The sequence below is a fragment of the Oreochromis niloticus genome, linkage group LG17 (genome assembly GCF_001858045.2).
Source record: "Oreochromis niloticus isolate F11D_XX linkage group LG17, O_niloticus_UMD_NMBU, whole genome shotgun sequence".
Taxonomy (NCBI): domain Eukaryota; kingdom Metazoa; phylum Chordata; class Actinopteri; order Cichliformes; family Cichlidae; genus Oreochromis; species Oreochromis niloticus.
The window spans coordinates 162,659-181,507 of NC_031981.2; the positions used below are offsets into that span (position 1 = coordinate 162,659).

The 18,849-nt window shown below is 42.8% G+C and overlaps 1 protein-coding gene across 5 annotated transcripts in view; it reads left to right on the forward strand.

Annotated features, from left to right (window-relative positions):
- The window catches only part of tmtc1 (transmembrane O-mannosyltransferase targeting cadherins 1), a 98,105-nt gene extending 84,356 nt beyond the window's left edge, over positions 1 to 13,749 (forward strand). For 2 of the 5 annotated variants that reach the window (XM_013264350.3, XM_003455661.4), the window contains 5 exons: positions 1,225 to 1,369; positions 1,492 to 1,629; positions 5,192 to 5,314; positions 9,885 to 9,962; positions 10,525 to 13,749. In XM_013264350.3, the coding sequence (XP_013119804.1) occupies positions 1,225 to 1,369; positions 1,492 to 1,629; positions 5,192 to 5,314; positions 9,885 to 9,962; positions 10,525 to 10,650 (610 nt within the window). In that variant the 3' untranslated portion in view covers positions 10,651 to 13,749. Of the gene's footprint in view, positions 1 to 1,224; positions 1,370 to 1,491; positions 1,630 to 5,191; positions 5,315 to 9,884; positions 9,963 to 10,114 lie in introns of all 5 variants that reach the window. The other 3 variants (XR_001222925.3, XM_019346835.2, XM_025899400.1) reach the window with 3 other exon arrangements.
- The last annotated feature ends 5,100 nt before the right edge of the window (positions 13,750 to 18,849 follow it).

Below are 18,849 nucleotides of genomic sequence, written 5' to 3' on the forward strand. Positions count from 1 at the left end.
TAGTCAAACTAAAACATTTTTTGACAGATTGCTGAGCGCTGTGTATCACATAAAACCGGTTCGAGGTCAGTAAGCACAAGCAGAATTCATACATAAGGTGCACTGTCAATTTTTGAGAAAATGAAAGGATTTTAGGCCGTGCAGCCCCCGTGCATGGGGCTGCATGGCATCAACGTGTTAACGAAGTTTGCACGTTAACGCGTTGACGCTGTCCAGCCCCACGCATGGGGCGATCCGCGGTAACTCGTTAACGGAGATTTGCCACATTAATGCAGTTATGGCATTAACGTCATTCTAATGAGATTAACGCTACCAGCACTAAAATAGTAATCTCCAAATGTTTTCTTTTTACCGACCAGCTCCTCTTTGATAGCTGCCGTGTCCATCTTGTCGTTGCCTGCAGGTGAAGCGATGGGGGAGGGGGAGTTGTGTTCAGTGAAGGAGAGAGGCGAGGCAGAGTAACGTTGCATAGAGACAAAAGTGGACGAAAGAGAGGCAAACTAGCGGTTCCACAACTATAATTATAACGTAACATAGACTATCGATATAAACGATATTGTCACATCTCATATCTCGTATCGATATATTTAAAAACTTGATATATCAGCCAGTCCTAGTCTGAACCCAGAAACTAAATTGATATTGGCAAATTTTTGACCTCAAATTACTGAAACACTTTTAAGCACGATTGCTCAGTTGTTATCACTTTGCTTTGAGGCACCTGCTGTTGTTGTGTTTTGTCATTGTATGAATAAAATTGAATTGAATTTTGCTTCATGCATGGATTTCTTTGAGGAACTTTGAGTCCTTGACCGAGGCATAGACCTATAACTGGAATTAGACCCTGGAGGTTCCCACTGGTCCTAATATTTAGGATGGGTTAAGAGAACAAACTACAAATGGGGATCGAAAAACTGGCTTCTTTCTGGGACCCTTTAAAGTTGTGATATTCAGATGAAGTACTCCAGGGTTTACAACAAGTTTGTATATAGAGTGGGTCATGTACAGGTCCGAGTCCCCTGCACAGAAAACCTGATATCCATCCAACCATTAGTTTTTGCATAATAAAAAAGTTTAAAATGCATACAATAAAGTGCTTTCTTGAATTATGTGTGAATGGGTAAATGAGGTTTAATACAGTTGTTTTCAGATGCCAGTCTGTCTACCATTGAGAGTCTCTAATCACCTCCATTGAAAACCATGACCTTTGACCTTTATATGAAGGGCACTGCAGGTGACAAGGAAGGTGGACATTCTGACACCACTTGGAGCATTATACTACAACACAGGTCGCTACGAGGAGGCTTTGCAGGTGTACAGAGAAGCTGTGGCCCTGCAACCGGAGAGCACCGACATCTGGCTGGCTCTCGTGAGTAGACATACATACTTAGACTTACTAAGAATAGCATTTAGTTTCTTGTGCGTAGGTTGGAAAGGAGACCACGTGCTAACCATAACTTGTTTCACACAAAAACTCTATGTATGTTTCAGGCTCAGGTTTTAGCAATGGCTGGTCGTACCAAAGAGGCAGAGAAGATGATGCTCGATGTCATATCCAGAAAAGGCAACTGCATAGAATGTTACCGCCTCCTGTCTGCAATCTACAGCAAGCGTGGCAACTACACAGAGGTAGGTATCGCCTCTGCTTTTCATAAAAGCAACTGCCAATGATCTTTCTGAATCTGTTGTGTTAGCACCAGCAGCGTGTACGGCCGTCAGTGTTTCGTTAATATATGACCCAGTTTGACAGAAGAGATGGTAAATGGACTGGTAGTTATATGGCACCTTTCTACTCTAACTGAGCACTCAAAGCACTTTTTAGTACAAGCTACAGTCACCCTCAAAAATATTCATACAAGTGTCATCAGGACACTTGTATCCACTGACACTCCGATGCATTGATATCTTGCCTAAGGATACTTTGACATGTGGACTGGAGGTGTTTGGAAGACTCCTCCAGTCTGGCAGACCACCCAGCAACAGCCACTCCTTCGGCACATCTTACCAATCAGCCAAGTCTGGAGTATGGTGTTATGATTCGTGTGTTGAATGATGATACGGGAATGTATGCCTTGCACAAACCAAGGTGGTAGAGAAACCAGATTTATATACAGTACAAGACTGAACGTAAGTTTATATGTATGTAGATGTGTATGTGTAGGAGAAAAACCTCCTAACATATGGGTAAGACGCTGTTATGCATTCTAAAATCATACACCATACACCTGAAAGTCCCGAAAACACATTGTGAATTCTGTCTCGAGTCTACGGATGTGTCCATGTATTTCCGCGGTGCTGATGCTGCGCTGAGCGGGCAGCTCCTGAAGCATTTGAAGTGTCGGAATGTGGAAATTTCAACATCGCTTGAAAAAACTGCCAGCTAGCAACGTCCCTCTCACCGGTAGGCTAAGTGATTTTTAGCCAATTATAAGTTGAATCTGGTAGTTGGGGTTGTTAGCTAAGATATCATCATTAAGAAGCGGCACAACTAATGTGTCTATGAGAGCTAATTTGCGATGTGCACCGCTGGCCCGGCCATTTATTTTTTAATGCACCTTCTCAGATTAATTCACTGCATGTTGTGCCCAGGGCTGGACTGGGACAAAAATTCGGCCCGTGCATTTTGACCACCAGGTATTATAGGAAAACCCATAAAGCCTTTGAAAGAAAACAAATGCTGTTGTGACAGTGATGTACACTGTCTTGTTGGTATATGTATGATTTCTATACATTTTACATCAGATAAAAACTTTGGTTGTAAGATTCAGATAATTATTTATTAAAAACTAGACATTTTAAATGAGAATAATAAAGAAAAGTATTTCCATGTGCCCCCCTTTCCCTGTTAATGCCCTACCTGCCCCCCTGGCAAAACTTTGCTAGACCCGCCCCTGCACAGTTACCAGCTGTCAGCTACGTAGAAAAGGATCCTGGTGTTATTTGTCTCTCAGAAACAGTTCATAACTTCCCTTCAACTCATTCATGTGACCTAAAAGGTAAACCTGTTTCTCCATCACCTGTTCAGCTCTGATGATTCAGTAAGGACATCTCCTGGTTTCATCTTCATGTTTTCCTCTCACCTCATATCCAAACCAACATGATGACCAGCAGCTTTACAGCTGTGGCTCCAGCAAACATCAGCTGATACTAGAAATTAATATTAAATAAATTCTAACAACAGCTGATCAAGCTTAAACGTGCTGCTGTTGCTTAACGCGACATCCGCTGGTTTCCTCTTTCTGGCGCAAAGTGGGCGATAAACAAACAAGAGAGAAAAGCCGATCAGCTGATCATTGATCAGTTTCATGATTGAAGTAGCAACAGGAGAGGGAGGGGAGAGAATGAGAGAAGAGGCAGCTGACAGCGTAAAGATGCAGAATAACTCCAGCTTTGTGTCTTTTTTCATTCTAGCTGAAGTCCGGGACAAACTGTGTTCCTTCTCACCTCAATACGAAACGCGTAATATTTTCTGGGGGTTTTTTTTTTTGGTTTTTTTTTGCCTGTCCCATTTGGCTCTTTTGCCATCAGAATTATTGTCTAAAGACAAAGAAAGATGTCCAACGGATTTACTTTACCAAATGGACCATCCCAGCCTTGCCGTAATGGTCTATTTGATTCACCTTTTATTGTTTATTTTATTTTATTTTCACTTGCTAAATACGGGACAGACTTGACTGGAGAAAAGAAAGGGGAGAAAGAAAGAGGGAAAGAAAAACAGTGGAGAAGAGGGACGGGGATAAAGGGCAAAAAACAAAAACCAACAAAATAAGCAGACAAAAAATACATATATCGATCACCTGGATCACCTGTTGAGAAAGAAAAAAGAAAACAAGCAGAAGAAAAAAAAAAAGAGCAACATAATAAACATCATCACAATGATCTATGGGAATATAACAGTAAATACTAAATATTAAACATTATTGTGCAGCACGTAAGATCGACAGCGCACAGTGTGCTTTGACGTAGGAGCCAAAAAGGGTGTAGTTTGTGTGTGTGAGCACCCGTGTGTACACCTGTGAGCATGAACGCGCTTGTTTTTAAAAGGTTCCTTCATGTAATGATCTGCTAGAGGGTGTGGGGGGCCACAGCCCCGTCTTCCAGGGCATGAAGCAGGTATGGAGGAGATCAAGACTCCAGACATCCAGAGGCCCTCAGAACACAAGAGACCAAGGAAGACCAACAGAGGGGCAGCCGCGCCACTATCCCAGAAAGAGCTGAGGAGAGCCCCAGATGAGGGGTCGCTCAGCAGCCGCGGAGCAGAAGCCAGGGGGGTTGCAGTGACGTGCCCATGAGCTCCACCGGCAGCCAGCTGTGCCAGAGTGACCGAGCCCCAGGCCGAGAGGCCGAGGGCACCCCACCCCCGAAGTGGCCCGAGCGAGCCCCAGGGTCTAGGCCCCAGGCCCCGACAAGCAGCCACTAAGGAGTGAGCCGGTGGGTACCTGGACGCCCATCCCCGGACACAAAGAACCACCAACGCACCGATGTCTGAGGGCGTCTGCCACTGGCAGGGGTAATATTTTCTCTAAATGCGGAGCGATTCCGTCTTTTTACGGGATGGTTGGCAACTCTACTAACTAATCTTATGAATAAAATTAAGTTCACTATCAGTAACTTCATAGCACCCACCCAGCTGTATAGAAACTCCGTCATGCTAGCTAGTACACAGTACGAGTTATTGTAACTGACGGTAAAAAGTCAACACAACGAAAATAAACTCCACCTAAACTTGGTTTATATCTGACCCAGATAGACTGCCGGTCATAACTTCTTACCTGAAGTTCAGTTCACCTGACACTCGGACCGGCGGCCGCCTTGGGTCTCTCCTCCTCCTGCCTCCCCTTTCCCTCATCCACCTGCTGGCCTCTGTGGAAGCGCCGCCACAGCCACCACCAAACAACTGAGTTATTTTTACACATCAGCCAGCATCTGGCCAATCCACCACCTTTCATTGTTTATACTGTTACCAAAAAAAAAAAAAAAATCATCGGTCCATAAAAATTAAAAATCACCATCCACCAATCACCAGTCCGGCTATGGTCGTGCCATCAGTTAACCCTTCGCGCGCCAGCTGTGGCACAGGGTTGCTGACCCCTGGCCTACCTACACAGACCTACAGTCAGACTAGCATGTAGAGTTCGACAAGTCTGTTCACCTGCAGTTTATATATACTGTGTGTGTGTGTTCGTTCCAGGCTCTGGAGGCTTTGGACAAGGCCCTGCAGCAGAATCCCAGTGACCTGACAGTGAGAGCAGAGCTATATTTCTCCAAAGGGAACCAGCTCAGAGAGATGAACCAGCTGGACCGAGCCTTCGAGGTGCTACAATCTGTACTCTCTGTCACACACAGACTTATCGTCTTTCCCCCCTCATATTTTTCTCTCGTTTTCTTCCTGTAAGCAACATGGATTTTCTGTAGCTGCTGCTGATGACTCTGTCTTTGTTTGATTCTGTGATGCAAACAGTAATGTAAGAAACCATGCCAAGTAGAAAATTACATGGTCTGCAACTGTGCTTAATGCTAACTCAGTCACAGTCACTTTTACTTTTAAACAAAGTATTTTTCTGGTCTTTTGGGCTAATTTTCTCAAGATATTTACAACAAATCACTAAATTTGATCAGCAAAACTGTTTTTTAGACTCACAAGTCAAAGCGAAATCAAGTTGTCTTGTAGAGTGGTTTTCCTCCCACTACAGCAGGGGTGGGGAACTCCAGGCCTCGAGGGCCGGTGTCCTGCAGGTTTTAGATGTGTCCTTGGTCCAACACAGCTGATTTAAATGGCCAAATGACCTCCTCAACATGTCTTTGAGTTCTCCAGAGGCCTGGTAATGAACTAATCATTTGAATGTGTGTTGACCCAGGGTGAGATCTAAAAGGAAAAAGGGAGCTTTTAGAGGTTTCTGACAGAGGAGGTTTATTCACTAACAGTACTAGATGGTAACTAGTGCTTTTTAATAAGCAGCTAACAGCACAAAGCATATCTAACCTCTGGCTAAAATAGCAGTTTAGCCAGAGGTTAGATATGTCAGAGTTTTAGAATCCTCTATAGACTGTGTACAAAAGATGGGGTTGAAAAACAACTGTCACAGTAGCTTTAAGTTGCATTCAAGTTTAATTCTTAAAGTTTGACAGCACAGAGTACAGCAACACAGTTTTTACAGAGTAAATTCTGAAATTATGGCATAATAACTACACATCATATGTACGTACGTCTGAGGTTTGTTTTGACCAATGCTTATATGGACCAGGTTTTCAGACCTGGAATCTTTGGCAAAAAGAAAGTGTGTTTGCCCAGACACATTTGAGTGTTATTCAGTGGTAGCTATGATTTCATGTAAAATGGGATGATTACTGGCAATTGTACCAATCATTTCTTGTCTAGAATTTATTCCTCAGCTGAGATCTGAGGTTACACTGAGTGGAGGTAATGACTAAACCTGTGAGACCAGGAAACCAACAGCACCACAGAGACTCTTCTGGAAGGGTTTATTAAAGATATATCCAAGCTGTGCCACTGAACAGAAACGTCATTACAGGGACGCCAGACTGGGCCACATGCAGCCCACTTTGACCTTATTAGGCCAAACAAGTAAAACTCCCCTTTCTTTCCCCTTTCAGTGTAAAGGTGTTTAACTACACATGTAATCCCATTTAATGTAATAAGACGTACAATTTCAACAGTGCATCTGTTTTTCTGCTAGAGATGAAGAGATACTGCTCCAGTAAATGCACAATTCAGTAAAAAGGACGAGATGTTACAGTCCCTGATAATGCATTGCTTTAGATGGAGAGACTCTTGAGGGATGGCTGTTATGAGGAAAGGCAGCCCAGAAACTTTGCCAGCAGCACGCATCATTGTGTGCCTCAACTTTCGGTCTTTTACCCAAGCTCATCTGCCATTTTCCTTCCTTGGTTAGGTTTTGGGATTAGAGATCTGATTGAGCTTATCATTTTAAAATTTGGGACACATCGTCAGTAGTGGACCTTGGATTCATTGGGTGTTTCGGCCATTATCACTAGACACCCTCATCCAAGGAGGCCCTATCTATTCACTGCAACTGAGGAATACTTAACTCTTTAGCATTTATGGAGCCTAACTTCTTCAAAGGGACAGAAAAGGTGATAGAGAGAAGTAAGACAAAAGGGACAAGATAGGAGAGAGCAGAGAGGAGAGCCAGAAGGGGAGAGCCAGAAGGGGGGCGCCCGATCTGGCTTCCCAGACCTCCCTGCCGGATCGGGCTGTAAGCTCTACCTCCCCGCTGCCTCCCAGAAAAGGGAAGAAGAGCAGAGGGGAGAAGAGCGGAATATTTCTTTTCTCTCGCGGTTAGCTGACTGCCTTAGCTGCCCAAGTGATGTCAGCCCTTTCTAACCATAGCCAGTGACTGGTCCTCGCAGCAGTGTTAGCTAGTTCTCTTATAGCCTGCCGTTGCGTCTGTCCTCTGATCCCAATCTCTTTAAGCAGTTTTGCTGTTGTACTGGCAACAAAGCCCCTGCACCCCACTTCCACCGTGCGCACCTTGATCTTCTAGCCTAAATAAATAAATGTGTAAAATTACAGAAAAAATCGTGCTCAGAAAATGTCCTTTTCTCCCCACGCTGTGAATCCACTGTGAAAAATAGAAATTTCTTTAGTGGATAATGAAAAAACAGGAACTTTTCTGTGACTTAATTGTTATTGTTTATCTATTAATTATCGGTGTAGTTTTAAGTTTAATTGCAATGGTGGAAATCTTTATCAGTAGGAAATGATGTAAAACCTATGTCCAAAATATGCTGTGCTGTGTGCTAAAACTTTATTCTCTACAATGTGCATAGCATTTGTAACTGCTCCCACAACAAAGTCTCAGATTGTCTACGATGCACGGTCCACCCAAAGTCATTCAAGAGGTTTTTTTTGCAGTTATTTTTGCTTAATTTCCTCAGTCATGTACAGTGGCTTGCAAAATAATTCGGCCCCCTTGAACTTTTCCACATTTTGTCACATTACAGCCACAAACATGAATCAATTTTATTGGAATTCCAGGTGAAAGACCAACACAAAGTGGTGTACATGTGAGAAGTGGAACGAAAATCATACATGATTCCAAACATTTTTTACAAATAAATAACTGCAAATAAATAACTGCAAAGTCTATCAGAAACGCTGATGGACTGAAAAAGAAACTGGAAGAAACAGGGGTGGGGTGGTTGTGTAGGGTGGGGGTCATCTCAGGTCACTGAAGCTTCAAAGAAGGCCAAGTCTGTGCACATGGGATGTTTTATTTCACAGCATCAGCACAGTGTCTAAAGAAGCCAATGTGAGGCTAAAAGCCTGAGAAGCAGTTTGAACTTTACACTTTTAATCAAACACACTTGTTTATAATATCCTAATTTTAATCTCTTACTACCTGTTGTATTCTAAAACTGAAGGCCCCATCTTATCTTAATGACCTCATAGTACCATATCACCCTATTAGAGCACTTCGCTCTCACACTGCAGGCTTACTTGTTGTTCCTAGAGTATTTAAAAGTAGAATGGGAGGCAGAGCCTTCAGTTTTCAGGCCCCTCTTCTGTGGAACCAGCTTCCAGTTTGGATTCGGGAGACAGACACTATCTCTACTTTCAAGATTAGGCTTCAAACTTTCCTTTTTGCTAAAGCATATAGTTAGGGCTGGACCAGGTGACCCTGAATCCTCCCTTAGTTATGCTGCAATAGACGTAGGCTGCCGGGGATTCCCATGATGCATTGAGTTTTTCCTTTCCAGTCACCTTTCTCACTCACTATGTGTTAATAGACCTCTCTGCATCGAATCATATCTGTTATTAATCTCTGTCTCTCTTCCACAGCATGTCTTTATCCTGTTTTCCTTCTTTCACCCCAACCAATCACAGCAGATGGCCCCGCCCCTCCCTGAGCCTGGTTCTGTTGGAGGTTTCTTCCTGTTAAAAGGGAGTTTTTCCTTCCCACTGTCGCCAAAGTGCTTGCTCATAGGGGGTCATATGATTGTTGGGTTTTTCTCTGAATCTATTATTGTACGATCTACTGTATAATATAAAGCGCCTTGAGGTGACTGTGGTTGTGATTTGGCGCTATATAAATAAATTCAATTGAATTGAAGGCACAGGATCTCCAGGATGCTGCCGAGCTGAAACATAATCACCTAAATACAACAACACTTTATAAAATGGTATAAAGGTTGGCATATCATGTGATATGTCACAAATTATAGTTAAAACATGTGTTTATCTTCCTGACTGATGTTTGGTGCTGTTTCTGACCACATGGATCCCTTCATGACTGTCTTTAAAGGTCTCTTCTAGCCAGATAATGTCATGGAGTCAAACTGGACTCAATAAGTTATTGAAACCAATGGCAGAGAATTTAGTGCAGTTTGATTACAGCGCTCCATCAAAATTTGTGTCTTCTTTGAATGGTCGGATCTTACAAATTGAGTTCAGAGAAGTTCAGGAACCCCACTCTCCAGATCTGAACCCAGTAGTGAACCTTTAGGATGTGTTACTGTGGGTTATGTGGCTTAGGTATAACCGTAGCCTACACCAGCTGACCGACTAACTATCAAGTCTGGTTGATTCTGTTCATCTGGACCGTCTAGATGAACAGAATCGACCTTTTGGGATTTATCTGGATGATTGAGCATGCATCAATACATATTAAGTCCGGTCACACTTCTGCTGTTAGAAATCTTGGGAATGGAAAACCCAGAGTTGTAGCTGCTGCTATCAGTTGGTAAATTTACCAGTGAGCCTTTGAGTAATTTTCATAAAGCAACTGAAGCAACCAGGTACAAACCTTGCAGCTTTGTACCTGGTTGCATTATAACAAAATAATATGTGTTTACCTGAGATTTGCCCCCAGCGATGACTGATTCCTCTTCTCTATCACCAGAGTTACAAGCTTGCTGTTGAGCTCAAACCAGACCAATCACAGGCCTGGATGAACATGGGAGGAATTCAGCACATCAAGGTAGAAAAGACACATTTAAAATCTGCCAATACAACTGAACACTCCTGACAAACTTTACATGTATCCAACATCCGCGAGCATCAGCATGTACTGTGATGTTTATGCTATATAAAATTCTGTCCACTCTCCCTCACTCTCTAAATCACTACTAGGGTGGTTGCCCAAGGTGTCTGCTGGCTCGTACTGCCCAAGTCTTCCACTACAGAAACCATGTTAGAGGCTGACAGAGACCAGCAGCTGTCCTTGGGAAATGGGCCTTGTTGGACCCATCCACCGGTTTGAGCCCAAACCGCACGTCCATTTATTTCACCCCATTCATGGTGTTCACTCACCCCCTTCTGTCTCAAGAATTTCATGGAAACATGCATAACAGCTGTGAAGTTGGACTACACATAAGCTGGTAGCAGAAACAGTGTCGTGTTGTGCTGTGATTTTGATCCAGGTCAGGCAGATTTAAACCCAGCTTAAAATGACCTCAACCTAATGGCAGAGCTCAGCGGCAGCAGGCAGGACTAATGTGAAATCAGATTTGTAATATGTGTGTGTGTGTGTGTTTGTTTAGGGAGATTATGCAGCTGCCAGGATGTACTACCAACGCGCCCTCCTTCTCAGTCCTGGTTCCAAACTTCTGAAGGAAAACCTAGCCAAGCTGGACCGACTGGAGAGGAGACTGACAGGGGCTGTGTAGACTGGTGCCAGTGACATGACACAGTGGGACAAACACTTGCTCTGGAGCCCAAACACCACCCATTAAGACTGTTGAATAAACCTAGTCTGTTACAATGATGGGCTGCGTGTAGGAGAGAAAAGAAGTAGGGTGAACCTTCAAAGAGACTGGCCCCCAACTACAGGCCCAAAGCCTTTCCTGAAGGATATAAAGAGAAGCTGGTAAGAGCTCTGTGCATTACCAGCCTGCATCAGCTTTTCTTCAACATGCACATCTGCTTTCAATATTTGGGTTTCATTTTCTTTAAGGCACTTGATCAGAGATTTTCCTGAGCTCTGTGCTCTGCCTTTGAAAATGATTCACATATTTATATTAATGCAATAAAAGTGTACAGATTTAATGAAGGGAACGAGTGGGCAGGTATTTTCCTGACCCTAAGGTATCAATAATAAAATGATGTAGGTTCAGAAGTCACCTGTTTGCTTTGGGGATCTTTCAGCTCATGGACACGGAGAACATCAGAGTCCACTGTTTCATGCAAACAAACCGTGTCCCAACCTGACATAAGACACCTACACGTCACACGAAGACATTTTTGTGAATGAATGCCCATAAACGGAGGTGTATCGATTATTTTTATGCTTTTGCGTGAATTAATATTGAAGACAAATCTCAAATCAAGACCAAGTCTAACCTGACTGTTGGTAAGCCTCAGAGCCAAACATTTATGATGTTGGTAACTTCCAGCTTCTGAAAATTCCAAATCCCAGCCAGCAATGATTTCCATCTCCGTCAGTATCACAGCAAACCAACTCACATAAACTCTTGGAACGTGCTCTCATTTGGATTGTTGTTATTTATCAATTCAAAATGAAGCGTCTCAGCAAAGTTTTTGATTATTATTTTAAAATGAGTGGTAGTACAATGTGGCTTTGGACTTGGAATCAATCTGGCACGTTTAATTCTGAACAACTCTGAAATTCAGCAGAGCAGCTGTTTGCTGAAACAGTGTCTTGATGCTCTGATATTGTATCCACGGGACACAAAAGTAGTCCCATTTCTGCTGTTACAGTTTATGGCTCCTGCCCTCCAGCAGCTGGGGACTTTCAGACTGCTAACTCTGAACCTCTCTGCAGCAGAAGGAAGTTTTAGTATGACTGGTTCCTTGTACATTGTTCAATGGTATGAGTGTAACAATGATATGATTGTATTCTCTGATACATTGAGTCCATCATCAAAAATCACACAGGCAGTGTTACGCTGTCTTGTTTGCAGCATTGTCTGTCCTCAGACGTTTAACTTTACATTTTTGGAAAATAAAATTTCCCAAACTCTAATTGAAAATGAGCAAACATCAGATGGTGAATAAAAATTTAAATAAGTTCATTACAGACATCAGATGACCTCTGTCTACGATGTTTTTTCAGCTAAGATAAGCAACGCACACCGCTATCATACTTGAGCTCCATTCTTGGGCCTCATGATTAAATCAGTAACTATCATCATCATCATCATCGTTTATTTGTATAGCACTTTAAGAACACACCAGGCAGTCCAAAGTGCTGAACAACACAGATCAAAACAACTACCAAATTAAAAATACGATAAAATCATTACATACAATAAAATAAATAAGAAGGTGTCAATTTCCTACAGAGTTAAAAGCCAGGGAATAAAATTAGGTTTTCAATCTGGACTTAAAGACCTGCACTGATGACGCTTGTCTAATATGGAGGGGAAGGTTATTCCAGAGCATCGGAGCCACAATTGAGAAAGCTCAGTCTCCTCTGCATTTCAGCCGCGACTTAGGGACCGACAGCAACAGCTGCTCAGCTGAACGGAGCGAGCGAGGAGGAACATGTGGCTTCAGCAAATCAGATAAGTAGACAGGAGCCAGACCATTTAAAGATTTAAAAACCAATAAAAGGACTTTAAAACGAACCCTAAATTCAATGGGAAGCCAATGCAAGGAAGCCAGAACCGGAGTGATGTGGTCGAATTTCCTACTACCGGTTAAAAATCGTGCTGCCGCATTTTGCACTAACTGCAGGCGTGACAAGGTGCCCGACCCAACCCCCTATTAAAAGGGAATTACAATAGTCCAGACGTGAGGTGATAAAAGCATGAATAAGAGTTTCCAAATTGGGTTTGGATAGGAAAGGCTTAACCTTCGACAGGCGTCTGAGGTGATAAAAAGCTGATTTTACCACCCCATTTACATGACCTTCAAAAGCACAGAATCAAGTTTAACACCAAGATTAGTGATTGAACTTTTCAGATGAGAGGTCAAATCACCAAAATCAACATCTGGGGTATCAATAGAACGATGCGGGCCATATAAAATTGCTTCCGTTTTGCGACCATTAAAATTCAAAAAATTATTTGCCATCCATAATTTAATATCGCTAAGACAGTCAAGCAGTGATTGACAAGGGGAGGTATCCAAATGACTAAAAGGTAAATAAAGCTGACAGTCATCGGCATACAAATGAAATGACACTCCGTGTTTACGAAAAATCGCACCAAGGGGGAGTAAGTAGAGCGAGAAAAATAATGGCCCAAGGATAGATCCCTGGGGCACACCCCAAAGCAGAGGGGCCACAGAGGAAGAGGCCAGTCCCAGCTTGACACAAAAACACAAAAACTATATTAACTAAAGAAGATTATTTAAAGATCTGCGAAGTAAGTGGACCCCTTAAGTTTATATTTGTATAAACCAATGGGAAGTAAGGACAGATTCATTTGGATCCCACTCTGTTGGGATATTTAAGTGAAAATATGTGTAAAGCTCTCTTAAAATCTTATTATTCTGGTAACAGCTGCTTCCTCTCTAGATTACCTAAACCATATTTATCTGATCTCCACTTATGGCAGAAGCTAGAATAAACAGCCTGACGTCACAAGTCTTCAGCAAGTAGAATAAGCTAATGTGTCGGCTGCTGTGTGGAGCTCCAACTTATGGGTTCATGTGCAACATAACCTCTGAGGAATGCTGTTTGGCTGATCGTTGTGGTTTTATTGATTCTGTCGAGTGAATTTTATTGTGGCATGAGATGAAAGTGAAGTGACTAGTGCAGTGACTGGGTTGCACCAAGAAAATAAAATATATCTTTTATTAAATGGTGTTTGGAGTTGTTCTTCTTTTAAATGTCTAAGAAAAAAAACATGAAATATTCTCAGTAGCCCACACCAAAGTGTGTTCCCAAGGAACTTTATGGACTCTTTGTTATATAGCACTTTTTTACTCTTCCAGGTTAGTGCCAGGAACGCTACAACACCAGAAAGATAAAATGTTCAAATGTGCCACCGGATAACATAAATTACACTGGGTGTGCCTAAAACAGACTTCCCTACTGCCTTTATTTAAATGTTTCCTGGAGGTTATGGGAATCCTCCCCAACCAAATAAAATAAGAAAAGACAGAGTTCAGCCGCCTCAAGGAATGCTTACTGGAACTGAAAATGAACCCCCGGAGAGTAACCACGTTGATGCGAGCCACCGCTGAGATAGGCAAGATATTTGCAAATTCTGTATTTCTTTCCAATTGTTCCATTTTTCTTTCACAGTTGTGGTTTAACATCTGATTCAGTTTATTTGTTACCACAAGGCCCAAGCTAATACATTTATCAGAGATAACATTAAAAGGAGTTGTCTGAAGAAATACCCCGTCGAACAATTTGTAGCAGAGGCATCAGTTTACTTTTTGTCCAATTTATGCTGTAGCCTGACAATGAACCAAAACTACTGATTAAATCTAGCGGAGGGGGAATGGAAGCCTCAGGGTTTGAAGTGTAAAGAACTATGATTCCTTCTCTCACTCCAACCAGTCGCAGCAGATGGCCCCGCCCCTCCCAGAGCCTGGTTCTGCCGGAGGTTTCTTCCTGTTAAAAGGGAGTTTTTCCTTCCCACTGTCGCCAAAGTGCTTGCTCATAGTATATTATGTATGTATATAATACATATTATTATTATTGTACGTTCTACTGTACAATATAAAGCGCTTTGAGGCGACTGTTGTTGTGATTTGGCGCTATATAAATAAAATTGAATTCATAGGGCAGTGGTTCCCAAAGTGTGGGGCCCGCCCCCTAGGGGGGGCGCAGAGCTATTGCAGGGGGGGCGCGGCATGAAAAGGGAAAAAAAACAAAAACAAAAACAACGCTTGGACACTGCTAGCACGGGGCGCCCACACAAATGCAAAGCAGGAGATGAAGCATCGCTGAATGTGTTTCCAAACCAACTTCATTCTAAGCCAAAGACTAGAAAATATGGTGAAGCATATCTTCCCTTTGGCTTCACCTGCACAAGTGCTGAGGTAGGTCTCCCTGCAGAATTAGTTTTCCCTGCATCGGGAGCAGCGCTGGGCTGTTCAAATCACGGACAAACAGTATCCCACAGTTGTTTATGTTTTTGAACCCATTTTGTAGAGGGTTTTTTTGAAAAATGTATTGATAGCAATGTTGAACATTATTACACAGGAAAAAAAACAACTACATGTAAAATAATTACACCGTGATGCTTCTGCCTTTCTAAATGCAGGGACAGTAATGGCCTGTATATGTAAGCCTGTAAAACCTGCAGAGTCAGATTAACAGTATTTTGTCTCTATCTGCCATTCTGCAATTCATCTCATGTAAACAATAACGTGGCGCACAGCGTGATGTGAAAAAGGCACATACCTTTGACATTGCGTGACAAACTCTGTATTCCTTGTCCACACGTAAACGCAAAAAAAAGGAGTTTTAAAAAAATCTCCGTTCTCGGTGATTCGATACGCCGTTTACATGTGCCCGAAACAGCTGCGCGTTCAAAAATACCCGTGTAGGTGCGGACTGAGCGTAAAAGAGTTGGTAGTTTATTTTCTTACTACCTGTAATTTATTGCAGATTATTTGTATTTGCTTAATTGTTTAATAAATGTTTGAGGTGTGAAATAAACCGCAATGGAGCAAAATATGGGTGGTGTGGTTGAAGGATGTGCGTGTGCGTGCGTGCGCGCGTGCACGCGCGGGGTGGGGGGGCGCGAACATTTTCTTGTTAAACAAGGGGGACCCAGCAAAAAAAGTTTGGGAACCACTGCCCTATGAGCAAATGAGTTTATTTATATTGTCCTCAGTCTTGTGTTAAAATCTGAAAAGGCATTAAACAATAACAAAAAACCCCACAGAAAACCCCGCCTAATTTAGCACTTTCTCTGCATTGTTTTAGTAAGCTACAACTCAAACTCCTGCCTAAATACTAGCTGTGCAACGGATCACGGTTGATCCGTAATCCGAACCGATCCCACTACACGGTTCGGCACGCACGTGATCCGAAGATTCGAAAAAGAAAGGGAAAAAAAAGTATGTGTGTATGTATGGTGCGCGTGGTGGGTCTGTCCAACGATAGTTATGGCCAGCGCTAGCGGTCCAAGTGGAGGAGCAGAGGAGTTTGCGGTATTTAAGCAGCCCTTTGCTGCCCAATCCGACCGGGCTAAAGCTATTACAAAAGCTATTGAGGTGTTTAGCTGCAGGCGGGAGGCCGTATTCCGTTGCGCAAAACAAGGGGTTTAAAGTATGATGAACGTGCTTGAGCCCCGCTATGATATCCCGTTGCGCGTCCACTTTAGTGGCAAGATCGTTCCAAGCATGTATGAGCAGGAAAAGTTTAAAGTTATGGCTGAACTGTCCCAGGCATCTTCGTTTGCCCCAACTACAAATGGGTGGAGCTCCAGGGCAACGGAAAGCTACGTGACCGCTCATTATATCACAGCGGAGTGCGATATAATGAGGAGTGTATTATTGTAGGGTCTACCTTACAATATAAAGCGCCTTGAGGTGACTGTTGTTGTGATTTGACGCTTTATAAATAAAATTGAATTGAATTGAGTGGTAGATGCAAAGCCCTATATTGTACCATAATTTGTTTTATATAATTGCGTTAATGAGTCTTGAGTTTAATGTTTTTAACAGGCAAAAAATACTTCAATAAGTATTTCTTTTTTTGCTGATCCGAAAATTGATCCATGACTTAAAACCGTGATCCAATCCGAACCGTGAGATTTTTGATCCGTTGCACCACACACACACACACACACACACACACACACACTCACTCACTCACTCTCTGACATAATGGTTTCCCTTGCCCCTTACCCTAACCCTAACCATCAAAAATGAATGCCTAACCCTAAACCTAACCATAACCTAATTGTAACCCTGACACTAAAACCACATTTTGAGCCTTAAAAATGCCTTTAAATGCCTTCAAAAATGTGAGGACCAGGTTGTGTGTCCTCACAAGTGACTGCTGGTTCTCACAAGTATAGTAGAATGCAGATTTCGGTCCTCACAAAGATAGCTAGACAGGAACACACACACACACACACACACACACACACACACACACACACACACAGACAGACAGACAGACAGACAGAGGACATGACTGCGAACATGCCCCCTACTGCTCCAATTTTGAAGGTATCTGCTGATGGATTGATCACGACTGACTCACTAAAATGAGGTAAATACAACCAGCCGTCCACATCAGGGTCACAGGGGGGGCTAGAGCCTATCCCAGCTGACTTAGGTCAAGAGGCAGAGTACACAGTGAACAGGTCACCAGTCTATCATGTAGAAACAGAACACATTTATACTTACACTCATACCTGTGGCCAGTTTAGTTTCATGGGAAAACCTAAGTCCACTAACTGCATGTCTTTGGACTGTGGGAGGAACTCAGGGAGAACATGCAAACTCTACACAGAAAAGAAATCCTGTGAGACAGCAGTGCAAACCACTGCACCACTGTGCTGCCCAGCTTCACTTAACTTTATTCTGGAGTTTGTTCGTGCACTGTTTTGCCAATAGTTTCTGTTTATTGTAAAGTAATTCAGTGGCATTCATACCAGGGTAACCAGACAACATCATTTGCATTTTAAGTACATAATTTCTACAGGACTGAAAATAGCAACATTATGTTCAAGATGCAAGATGTTCAGAGTCTCTGTGCAGTACTTTTAACATTACACAAAACAAAGGTTGCTATCACATTGATCATAAAGTGTTGGGTTTTGTCCATGTTGTGGTTGAAGTCTGAGGGGGATTTCTCTCTGGCTGTCCTGGAATGATCCTCAGTCCTCCTGATGTTTCAATTCGTCAGTTGCCACAAGACAATTTACCAACGTGTACATAATAAACTAAGACTCCTGTGTGCTGTAGACTACACTGTACACTGGTTTCTGTTGCATCAGTCAGGGGGTTGGGAAGCTCATCTTGTAACCGGAAGGTTGCCGGCTCGATCCCCAGCTCTGTCTGTCTTGGTCGTTGTGTCCTTGGGCAAGACACTTCACCTACCGCCTACTGGTGTTGGCCAGAGGGGCCGATGGCGCGATATGGCAGCCTCGCTTCTGTCAGTCTGCCCCAGGGCAGCTGTGGCTACAACTGTAGCTGCCTCCACCAGTGTGTGAATGTGAGAGTGAATGAATAGTGGAATTGTAAAGCGCTTTTAGGGTCTCGAAAAGCGCTATATAAAGACAATCAGTCAATTTATGTGTTTTCCCTACAGCTCCGCACCACCCAGGAGGCAAAATATGCACATGCTTTTTGTGAGCTCGTTCCCAGCTCGTAACCAGGGCGCTCTGCTATCAAGGACGATCATTGGTTAATGGTCATCATGTGACTGATGCAAGCCAGATCCTTTTGATTTAGCAAAACTGTGATTAATAGTTAAATGCTATTGTTGAGGGGTACAGGCAGGAGTCCACACGCCCACATAAAAAATAAAGAAAAGGGCACTTCGGGCACTTCGAGCTCACGCCCCCCCCCAATGCACGTGCATTACAGACTAAGAGTACAGTACAGTAGTAATAATTGTACAGTAACTGTAATGTTGGTTAGTGACTGAGCAGCCTGGTGACTTTTCTCAGTTTCTTATATAAACCGTTTTAGTGCCTCATCTTCAGCTGCAGGTCCCAACATCCTTCAGTTCAGTCAGAGCAGCAGATCTAATGTCTGCACGACAACATTCAGGTTCACGGTGATTTCTTTAATCAGGGTAAAATCACTCATGTGCACAGATTAACTGACGACTGCTCATCTTAGTTATGTGACGTTGCACACCAATTTAACGCCATTCAGAATTATTAGAATGAATAGAATTACACTTATGAGAAAGGAAACTCCTTGAACAAAAATCAGCAAGATAAGAAGTGCTAATAATGGCAGATTTTTTTTTCTTTGGG